General features: G+C 40.4%; 1 protein-coding gene across 2 annotated transcripts; it reads right to left on the reverse strand.

The window, feature by feature from the left end:
- Positions 1–135: 135 nt before the first annotated feature.
- LOC139115236 (organic cation transporter protein-like) lies at positions 136–11,511 on the reverse strand. 2 transcript variants are annotated; one of them, XM_070677209.1, is made up of 10 exons: positions 10,773–11,511; positions 7,604–7,707; positions 5,708–5,862; positions 4,961–5,132; positions 4,267–4,411; positions 3,656–3,735; positions 2,548–2,756; positions 2,038–2,146; positions 1,133–1,342; positions 136–734 (listed from the first exon to the last, which is right to left on the reverse strand). In XM_070677209.1, exons 1-10 carry the CDS (start codon positions 11,196–11,198, stop codon positions 641–643), a joined length of 1,704 nt encoding a protein of 567 aa, XP_070533310.1. In that variant the 5' UTR covers positions 11,199–11,511; the 3' UTR covers positions 136–640. The 2 variants fall into 2 exon arrangements, with proteins under 2 accessions (XP_070533310.1, XP_070533311.1); XM_070677210.1 differs by lacking the exon at positions 7,604–7,707 and having other exon boundaries at positions 10,773–11,401.
- Between the last annotated feature and the right edge of the window lie 214 nt (positions 11,512–11,725).

An 11,725-nucleotide genomic window follows, 5' to 3' on the forward strand; every position in this document is an offset into this window, starting at 1 on the left:
CAAATGTCGTTGAGAAGCGCCCCCAGCGGCGAAACAGAGATACCTTCATTAACTAAGTCGAAAATAATGTTCGATCAATCACAAGTCCAATCGATCCTCAATTGCATTTCAATCATGCTGATAAAAGAAATAGACTTTTTATTAAAAAACTCATCCTTTATTACAATAAGATTGCTTTCAGCATAAACCATTTGAGTTGTTTAATTTAAAAGATAATAAATATTTTACAGACAAAACCTGAACCATGGAATCTTTTGTCGACTTATTTACATCACCATTATTTCATTGATTCCTTTGTTTACTTGAAAGTAAATGTGTTTCGATTCTGACAGCACCTTATTTCTAATTCTACGGGATAAGCAATTTATCCGACATTTTATTGTGATGACATGGTTGTAAAAGCACACAGTTTGTTGCAAAAACATCTTCGGATTTTTGCATATATCTATTGCTGCCCGTCGACGTCGTTAGGCCGACACAGTACTACTTAAAATCAGTGGAAGTAAACACAATACAGCGTTGCGTACACAACTGTATATACTTTCCACACTAAATTTTATGAAGACACACTCAACACGCAGACGTGAACAACTGATTACTGAGGGCGCTAGCACCATTGCGGCCCCTTGTCTCTTTCAAATTAAAGTCCGTCTTCACTTTCAAGTTGAAGTTTGACACCAGAGGAAGGATTTTCACTGTCCTTTCCGTCGGTTTCATACATTCTTGAGCCCCGTCTGCAAGAAGGCAGTAAAAGTGACATGTTACAGATGGTTCAACTATTCTGCGCCACAAGAGAGTCGTTTAGGATAATTCTATACACAACTTCGGGCTTCCACTACAAATTTTGCGACTATGCTGGATGGCAAAATTTCCCATACAAACGATAGTATCACACCTAAAGTTGCATTGCAACCATGCGACCCGGACTACTAAACTACCTACAAACTAAAATCTAAACATTCAGAATACGTTGTCTATCCAGATCAAATAATTACATGCTTCACCTGACGTAATTATAACCCCGCATCCACAGCAGTATTTTCATGGATGATTAGATTTATCTGATACAAATACATATACGTCAACAATATCGAATGGTATGTTGTTTGGGAAGATTTTGTTTTTTTTTTACCTTTTCAAGGCGTCGCCTTCTTCCATCGTCTCGGGCAACTTCTTGCTCACTGTTTTGGGCAGAAGCAGAGCTAGCCCCGCCGAAGCTAACGACAACAGACTGAAAACAAGGAAGGGCAGTGGTCTCCATATGTCGCTGAGCTGGAGGATGGACGGGCACACAACCGCTCCAAGACAGGAAAACGCAAACGACAAACCAAAGCCGACACTCCTGTAGATAGAAAAGTGGCGGGAAATGGTCATGTAAAATTTCTAGTCTGAACTTCTTTAAATCATTCAACAAGAGCTTATATGGGGAAATCTATACTCTGCAGGTTATCCTTGAACTTGGAAGAAACATGAAATGGACAAATACTTGTTCAAATTAAAAAACAACCTAGAAACAATAGTTTTTGAGACACATAAAACCAGTTAGAAAAACAAATCTCGAGAGAAAACGTAGTACTGAACACGGTCTGGACAGTGTCATAGACCGGATACATAGATTTTAAGGCGGACTCGGAGACGTTCCAAGACGGTTAGTCATGCCCTTGACCTGAGATTAAATACGCTGACTGTAATGTATAAACTGTCACCGACGAAGCACAACCATCGAATGAACAATGACCCATTAGTGTGATACATTGACCCAGTTCTTGGGTTCATTGATTCATCATCCTCTGACCGAACTCGGCGAATAGATAGTCTTCGGCCCCACTGTCTATGCTTGGGTATGACCTGGTCGATAGCCTAGTTAGTCTTGTTATTTTCTCGGCATGCAGTCGAGGCAATATTCCTGCCACTACACAGACATTTGAGTTCTCCTTTTGAGATCACAGAACGTATGAAAATTTAAACTTCATCTTCAATGAAAGGTATACGTAACGAGAGGCCACGAGGGGGCGCTAAGAATCAGCGATGCCTTACCTGACGGGAGTGGGCAGAAATTCCAACGTAATAATATGTGCAACTGCGTAAGAACATGCAGCAAACAGTTTTCCGATGAAAAGGAACGTCATGGAGACTATAAAATGCCCTGTAAGTGATGGAAACACGCAAGTTATGAATGGAAAAATAATTGGCAAAAACCAAATATTTTCGTGGAGCCTTCCCCTGAGTGTTAAAGGTATACTGTCACCTGTTCCAATTTTGCCACAGTTACCATGGAAAGAGAAAATCTAACCAATTACAGATTTTAAGCGGTTGGCCGCTTTTTAAAAACAGCTCCCTCAAATGGGCATTTTGAATACCAAGGAACGCCCTTTTGACCATATATGGGCATATTTAGATTACAGGTGACTGTATACCTTTAATTGTGCACATAACAGAAATTTGTAGTCGAATAGACAAGAAAGAACAAGCATGTAAATAATAGACAAACATATAAATGCATAATTTAGTCGGGCTTTCCTTTATCGACGTAGAAGTGTTACTTACCGACAAACACCGAGGCAATCAGCGACAATCCGGCAAAGGCTGTGTTCAGGGTTAGCATGGTTCGTCTACCGATCACAGTCACCAGGAACCACGTCAGCAAGAACGACGGGATTTCAACAATGGTAGTCACCACCGGGCGTAGGTACGGACTCATCGATAACTCACCAGCTTCAAGGTAGATGCCGAAGTAAGTGCAAGAAATAGAAAACCTAGACAGAAACGAAGAAATGCCGATGAATTACATTAGAAAAATTCCACTCTTAGAATCTGGAAAGTATAGTCTGTCCGCAGCAAAAAACAGGATGGTTGGACAGTCTCATATACATTACGTTTACTTTTTTTGTACGTAGCATACAAGTTTTGTAGATAACACTGTAGATAAAAAGAGCCGACTCATTTGAGTGTCTGGATAGAACACACAAGGGAATTGCTAAATTACTTGTTGAATTGATAGTAGAGACTGAAGTTAATTAGGACAGCACTCTGGCCAAACAAACCATAATACAACGTAAACGTACTGATGTCAATCTGTTTTTCTAGACACACAAGGATAAACAGTGGAGTGGAGTGTTACATGATTGGTATTTCACTCGCTTCTGACATGCTTTGTTCTGCACCTGCCTAGTGAATAGAAGCGTCACAGAGATCGGTGACGAAGGCACTGATAAAACATACAAAAAGGGTACGAGAGTCTGTCGACATTGTGTAGAAAACATGACTTGTTCTTACATTGATATTTCGATGGGTTACTTGTAATTTTGAGACTGGGAATAAGGCAGAGGGACATATCCATAAGACAACTTAAACAATTGGGCTTATTTAGATCGGGATTTGTTAATGAGGAACGGTGTCCAAATATGTGGATACCACTTTCAAAAATTTTGACATCGAGTTCCAGTCTATTTAAAATATATCAAGATCTGAACGGGTTGCAGGCAATGAAACTGTCAGAAAAGGAGAATTACAACTTGGTGTAGAGTGAACTGTCGTGGAATGCGGAAACCACTGGCATTCAAAGAATCGCTACTATGGAATGTGAAAAAATCAATCAGTGTAAAATATGAGCGTGATTAGGACCCCTGTTATTGCTAATTAAATATTGACTTACCAAATTATGCAAGCAATGCATACACGACCAAACAGGCGACGTCGCTTGAACAGATCTACAATGGTTCTTTTCTGGTGTGGCTGTGATTTAAAAATATCGAAATTTTTGATCATTTGGAAAAGAAAATACAGTGAGAGACCTACTAGTAAACATGTAATATGGAAATTTGTGTAGATTCTACCATGGAGAAAGTTTCGTTCCAGGGTTTACGGTTCTATATATAACGTCCGCCCTGTTTAAAGATGTGCTTAGGCTCTTACATAAATTAACGTTTATGGAATCATGATTTAAAAATTTCAATGTTTTTGTCAGTGCAAAAAATATGATGAATCTAGAGGGACTTGAACATCAAGCAGACGATGGCAGGTTAATGGTAGGCAGCATGCAGTAGGCGGTCGGTGAAAAATACCATGAGTGTGGTAACGCTAGCCCTTAGAAAGGTGACATCATGACTTGTTGTGAATGGTATGTTATGAAGACACTGGTTACCAGCACTTGCATTTCTGAGAAATAAAATAGAGTTCAACATCGTATGGGTGCAATGGCGTATTAATTGGTGACCTCACAAAGATGTCACCGAGTTTTGCATTTGTAATTACGCACACACCTACCTCATTCATCGAACTCGGGAAACATTTCTTGTAAAAATTTGCTGGCAGTTCAACTTTATTGTGTTCGGCTATTCTGTCAACGAGTGCGTGAGCTTTCATGAACCGACGTCTGTTGATCAGCCATCGGAGGGACTCCGGTACAATCCTGTATAAAATAGAAAACAATTACAGGTGTTTGAAAGAGGGCGCTGTTTATCTTCGTGCTTGGGTAATTTTTCTGATGGAAAATCAATTCATTGTGGTATGCTAATCCTAGAGATATTTTCGGACAGTTCTATTTCTGTCTGCGATGACGAAAGTTGTGAAATGGGGTTAAAGGTCACAACAAAGACGAATGACGTACACAGTCTGCCCGAGTGTCGGGGGCCAACAAATCAGTCATGCATTTTGACATGTAGCAGCCAGCCGTTGTTGGATAATAAGTAAATTTATTTGCAAAACGGTCGGTCAGAATGTGTTATGGGTCAGATCAGTCAGTATAAGCTGTGAATAATTAGTAAACAGTAATATATCAACAGTTGGACCAATTCTTTTGTCCACAAATCTAATCAGTCGCGCCAACATCTGAGAAAATCGCACAATTTTGATTTACACGTTTAATAAATCAAATCTGATTAAATGAATAAATAAGTCCATGCATCGTGGCATTTGATGAAAAAATATTGGGTCTCGAAAGCCGCTATAAGAGGCTTACCAGTAATATGGAAAGTAGACCAACCACGTGATGGAGATTGTAAACAAGAGTCGCTGCCAATTGCTTTTCAGTAACAGAGCTAAAACAGCCACCAACATGTAACCGAAGGCATAGGTACACATTATCATTGTCACTCCCATAGCACGATGGCCTTCCGTGACTATTTCTATTCCTGTGAGAGATGGGCAAAATTGTAAAACAGAGAAACTTGTTAGAGACAATGAATTATGTCACAATAAGAGCATTAAGTAAGTGCCAAATTCCTTTTATGTCGGAAGACTGAGTTCACCGACAACCTTTGGAGAGGGCGCTGAAGACATTCGACATCGGGAGAATTAGGGACATTGGGAAAGTTTGGGGACATTGGGAAAGTTAGGGGACATTGGAAAGTTTGGGGTAGCCCTCAAACATAATGATATTGAAAGTGACGACCTGAAAGTGTATCTTCTGTTGGTGAATAAGAAATGAATAATTGTAATGAGAACGTAACATCTTCAATGAAGAATTGGACGAGAATATAGTTCGGCATGTTTACTTCGTACCGGGCAGTGATGCCTTGCCATTTCCGTAGAGAACAATAGGGCAAACCATTGTATGTAAATAGAATGTGTCTGGATCTTTTGTAGCGTTCAGACGAAACACAAATAATTACCAACAAAAATCGTAAAGAAAAACGTTGGACAATGACTTAGCATCAAAACTGAGGTTAATCAATGGTAAAAACTTGGCTATGCCACATTCACTCACCTATTACTATGGAAACGATGTAAACACCACTGTGAAAGAATCCCAGAGTAAGCTGACCCACCATGTAAAATATCACATTCGGAGAAAAGGTCGTGGCAAAGCCAGCCAGGAATGTCAGTATTATCGACGTGAAGAATACATGCTTACGGCCAAATCTGTTGAAGAAAGTAATACTACAAAACATTAACAACATTTATTAGTGGAGATTAGCATTCCTTACTTTTAAATATACGATCCAAGTCTGTGGAAATATCCATAAGTAATTCCACAGAGAAAATTTAACTCACTTAACCATACACCAATGACAGCACTTCATTGATGTCTTGTAATAGTAAGAACTTAAAATTTTTTAATCGGACTTTTCGTCTTGAGATCACGTGAGCTTTGGGCCACCGAATCAAATCACGTGCTCAACGAGTGATACAATGTGTCGCACTAATTCACCGTGTGACTTGATTGCATTTCAGCACGATTACTCTTATCATGGATAGATATTGTCCTATTAATTGCAGTAAGATGGGATTATATTTTAATTTGGTAACACATCATTTTCATTATCTATGGATGTCACATTTTGAGATGGCAGACATTTCCGTTTCCATGCTACACTACAAAACATTAACAACATTTATTAGTGGAGATTAGCATTCCTTACTTTTAAATATACGATCCAAGTCTGTGGAAATATCCATAAGTAATTCCACAGAGAAAATTTAACTCACTTAACCATACACTAATGACAAATTGTTCTACACAGTCAATCCACACTGTTGTGCAAAGTATAATTTATAGTCGATAGCCTATCTAGCCCACAGTTGTCTTGTTATTGATCTAAATACTCATTATTGTGGAGGCTGTTGAAACAACTGTTACTTGATTTGAGCAGCTGTTACATCGACCTTGTTGTTGTTTTTTCTGTTTGATATCTAACGTTGACTGGGAATTCATATCGATGGGTTACGTACATCATGAGAAATATCGGGCATTTTTGTCGTGACCGCTACTTTTTCCCTTCAATTTTGTTCGCAATATATACAACATAGGTACATCAACCACCCATCTTTACTGCAGTGTCTTGCAGGTTGTAGATGTCAAATTATGGATATCTTTGCCGAACTGAAATCAGTTTTGAATTCAGATTCCGCGCCTATCACTTCAGTAAGGATGTCAAGTCATGCGTAAGGATTTCGATAGAGCTTTAATCAAAAACTGCAGTACTACTAACAACGATCCGAAACACCTTGTTACTGGACACTACTTCAAACAAATAAATCGTGACCCCACGCCATGGTATTGGTAACGCGTGGACAACAGCGTGGAATTTCACTGCTCAGCCCAAGGCTTTGTCATACTTCTAGTGACACCAAAACTAATCTTCATGGGCTGTCACGCGAAGTGTGCGTGAGTTACGTCATAGTAGAAGGTAAAACAATGGGTATTTTCCTTTTACTTCATAATGGGGGTGTATTGTCAAATTGTTGGCAACGAGGTGATTCGATAAAATAGCTGGTATGTGAGTTTGCGCAGCAGAGTTCAGCTTTAAGAGGTCACGTTTTGGACTGCGTGAATCACTATACAGCTATATACATGGGGGTCGAGACGGATTTAGCTTCATGCTACGGTCTTCGGAGCTACCTCTATTGTCCGAGTGACAGACTTACTGTGACTGTAAACTCTCCGGTCGAACAACCCAAATGAAAATGAAACTACTTTCATTTAATTTAATTAACAGCGCCAAATCATTGGTCAAAGCAAGGTCCCTCCACAATGATTGTCTTGTCTTCAACTATTTAGGGGAATAATGGCGTCTTGTGACGTCATCTATAACCTCCACTTTATTTGCAACATGACAGATTATGAATTTTAATGTAGAACGGAATGCAATATCGTGCTTACATATCCGCTAGCTGTCCAAGTACTACAGCACCGATGAGGTTACCGATTGGTATCATGCGTTGAGCCAAGTCGTTCAACCATTCTCGTCCACAAACTAGGGAAAACTAGTAATAGTGGTAAAAGGGAAAAAAAGGAATAGTAAGTGAAATTGCGTGAAACAATACCATGGATTTCTCAAACGAATGGGAATGTTTGTTTAAATCACCGGTCTCAACCATAAAACGTATCTGATAATGAATTGGTAGCATGGAGCGCTAATAATGCAAATTTCAACCGTACGAATATGTGAACTGTTAGCTATTCTCTTCCTACCTCCATGCATAGAGCCATGATTAGCGAACATATATGCAGATTATGAGGAGCAGGTCTGAGTGGTGGATCAAAGTGAACTTTGCTGAACGTAAAAAGGTTCACTCTGTCTCATTAGGGACACTATCGAATGTCACTGGTTAATCCAAAAAGCTCTATCGTGTGACGGAAAGCCATTGTCCCTCTCCTGAAAGCTAAGCCGGCCATACAGCAGCAGGTTGGTAGTGTATTGTAAGGATTTATGGACACCGGACTCGATGAGTGGGGAAAGACTGACAGACAGACAGACAGACAGACAGAAAGAAAGACAAAAAAGCGGGGAAATAGAAACACAAATTGATGATAAATAAATTAATAAATAAAAATGTTATGATAATAAAATGCGTCTAAAGGACTCTTATGAAATAATTGCAACGCTACCAAACAAGTTTGCAACTTATCAGAAAAGACGTAAAATAAAAATGTTAGGATTAACAATATTAAATATGTCAACGCGTAAAGGAAATTTCATTTTGTTCATATTTCGAGATCATAATATATTTTCACAGGAAAACTAAACAATCACATGTTTGCTAATAGAATTGGATTTCTAATCACGCAGTGGAAACCACCATACAGTCGGAAGGCTGAAATTTTCAGATACCTGATACAGCCAAGACTTATCTCTATATCAGCATTTTGCAGTTTTTTCCGTATTTATGCATGTGATGGAGAGATTGCCAACAGTATAAATCAAGATTTCGATTATAGGTGATCTCTCCACGAGTCCCAACGTGATTAACATCGAAAAATGAAATCAGTCAGCGATCTCATAATGACAGTACACATCCATCACACAATTCTCATTCCCGTATATCGGCATTGGCAAGTTTGTTATTTCAATAAATTTTATTGCTGACCACGGTAATTTATTTAATCACCAATAGATTCTATACCAAGGCTAGTATTCAGTACTATTCAATATTGTAGAAAAATCGTAAATGGGTTGCATGAACGGAGACTCATTTTATGCCCCGAGTTCTATTGAAACTGAATGAAGGACACCTCACACGGCCAGTATCAAACTAGTAATCACTGACGCTAGTTGGTTATCCCATGGAGGTAGTAGTACTACCTCCATGGTTATCCATGGTCAGACATAATCGTGATCCACATAGAATGGTAAATCTGCTTTACTTCCCGGACACAGATTAGCTTTTTCAGTTCAATTTTCAGGGGACTCTGCCTTTCTCACGTTACAGTTAATCCGATGTTCAAGAATTGAGTCCTCGCTGTAATCACCGTGTGATTTCGCTAACACGCACAACTGCGATTTGCTACACCCGAATTACGTGTATTTACGCGAAGCTTTTCGGTGAGGTAGCACTGCATTGAGGACAACGCACCAAAACATGAACAGTATTAAGTGTCACCCTGATATGTCGTCACGGTTTCGGGTGACGTCACCGCAGCGGTGCCCACGGATTTCAGGTGACCTGAACGCAATAGTAACGCGCAGCATATATATATGCACACGGTCCCTCCACAAAATATGTGGAGGGACCGTGATATGCACGATCTCGAATTCCATTGTCTCCAGATACAGTGGGAAAGACTTTGTAGCGTACCTGGCGTGATGGCCTTTCCCGCTCACGATAGCACAGCCCTCTCCCTGGTACGAGATTTTTTTGTGATTGACGGAAAAAACGAACAGCACATCGCTCTCTTAGTACTATGGTTTGACACATCATTCCATACATCTGAACTGCGTACCGCTACCGACTTCTTCAAATGCTTTGTCACCCTCAATACGCGTCCTACTTACATTTATTTCCACGATAATTTACACTACTTTGTTGCCTGTAGAAACGGTTGGTCTTTTTAGCTAAGGTAGTTTTGATTCGATGCGCTTTTGCTTCCTAAATTGCACAAGCTTTAATTATTTCACTGCACATGGACTATTACTTTTTGTAAGCTTTTGTCTCTTACGTAGGGTTCCAATGCCTTCCGGAACACTTTAAACCATAGACAGTGTGTTAAAACACAGGTAAGGGGAAGTCGATGCTACCATAGTATTTTGAGTTTAGGGTCTATGAGTCAAATTTACCCGGGGAAATCCCTACGTCCGTGACAAATTTATCGAGATCGGAATCTTCGTGGAAAAAAGCACATCACACAAAGCCCTATGCAAAACGTGACATGACACTATCGACGAGACGCGGGCCCTAAAATAGAAACATACCAAATCAATTATTGTTTCGATGACAAAACATATAAAGACACTGCCAGGGCGCGGAGCGTCGTTAAGAAGTGAAACGACGTTACGTAAGTCGAGGATTCCTTTTGTATACTTCAGCAAACGCGCGGTGGCTGGCAATGATATCGCGATCGTGACTAGACTGAGGTCGCGCGTTGTTGACTGGCTAGTGAACGTGTATCCTTGACCGAATATCGCACGTTCATACAAGCTCGTATTGAAACCAATAATTTGATAAAAATCAGCGCTTTGTACTTGTAATTACCGGGCGATGAAAACAGGATCAGTTCTGTGGATATTTTTGCCTATTTGACAGTGTTATTGCAGTGTAAATTCAGGTCAGTTCGGTAGAAATGTTACAGAGTGCGCACGCGTTAATTTACAAGGGACGTCACATATGGAACTTGACAGTGCTTTTTCTAATGGAAACGGAAAACACTTAAAATGTACCTTAATGCCGACCGTATATGCTATTCGAGTCACATTTCTGTCTATTTATAAAATCTAAGGCAATACACATAGAAACTAGAATATGGTGACAGTTATAGTATAAAATGTCGGCGGATCTATAATTCAGATTGACGACTAGTCAACGAACCAGAAATCCGATGTGTAGGGCCTCACCTCATGGACGACAGTGTTGTCGTATGTCGAGCGATCAAACACCCAGCTGTGGCAGCTAACGACATCTCGTGCAGTGTCACCGTCACAGTCTTGAGGTACATAGGTTAGATTGGTAAAATTGGAAATATTCACATCGTATTGCACACACTGTTCCCAGTACACACTATTTGTGTAGTTGCCGCTGTCAGTGTAACCGGCATCTGGGTGGACGCCGCGTGTGGGTATTGTGCATAGTTTAAGCGGCGACAGTTCTTCATAGGTTTGGTTGTCGGCGACCTGGCAGTAGTGATCGGTCGAAGCACCGAGAAAGGTGTTCACCTGCCTGACAAATGCGCATGGTATCATCACCAAACACATCAGGACAAAAATGAATCGCTGGTAGCGTCCGAAAGACCCGAGAAACGTAAATACCTCTTCGACTTCCATTTTGTGGATCGTCGTCGCCACTTAAAACAGTGTAAACGGTACAAAGACGACGAACAAAAATGTCCAGACCGGCCGACCGGCAAATCAGAATTCTCTTCGTCAAATTTCCGCGAGGACGACGAGGAGGTAAGGAAGCCCTTTGTTCCCCGAACTGGAGACACGGATGTTACACACCGCCATGGTAGGAAGATAGCTGACGAACTGAGTATATATCGTTACTAATGTGAGTACTATGACCGGCTATTTGATCACATGTACAGTGGGTGACCAACAGCTGAGGAGGGCTGGGCCACGCGTCAATGACGTCATGCATACTGTTAACCGTTCTCCAAATATAGGACGAGGCCAATGCGTCACTGTGCCTGAATTATAATAAAACGTGTCGTCTGCTCATTTTCCTGGAATGCCGCCAAAACTACGCATTTCACATTTATGTGAAGGCAATGGCAATGGTAATGGATTGCATCACAGTCTGTCATCACAGGGACAGACCTAGGGAATTGTGCCATTGGCTGGAACATGTTTTT

Source organism: Ptychodera flava, chromosome 17 (genome assembly GCF_041260155.1).
Source record: "Ptychodera flava strain L36383 chromosome 17, AS_Pfla_20210202, whole genome shotgun sequence".
NCBI lineage: Eukaryota > Metazoa > Hemichordata > Enteropneusta > Ptychoderidae > Ptychodera > Ptychodera flava.

Excerpts from the sequence above, each read along its gene's own strand:
- LOC139115236 (XM_070677209.1), bottom strand. The coding sequence starts at position 11,198 with ATGGAAGTCGAAGAGGTATTTACGTTTCTCGGGTCTTTCGGACGCTAC. Across the intron at positions 4,412-4,960 it reads GTCTACTTTCCATATTACTG|GATTGTACCGGAGTCCCTCC; the intron begins GTAAGCCTCTTA and ends TATTTTATACAG. Across the intron at positions 2,147-2,547 it reads GATTGCCTCGGTGTTTGTCG|GGCATTTTATAGTCTCCATG; the intron begins GTAAGTAACACT and ends CATCACTTACAG.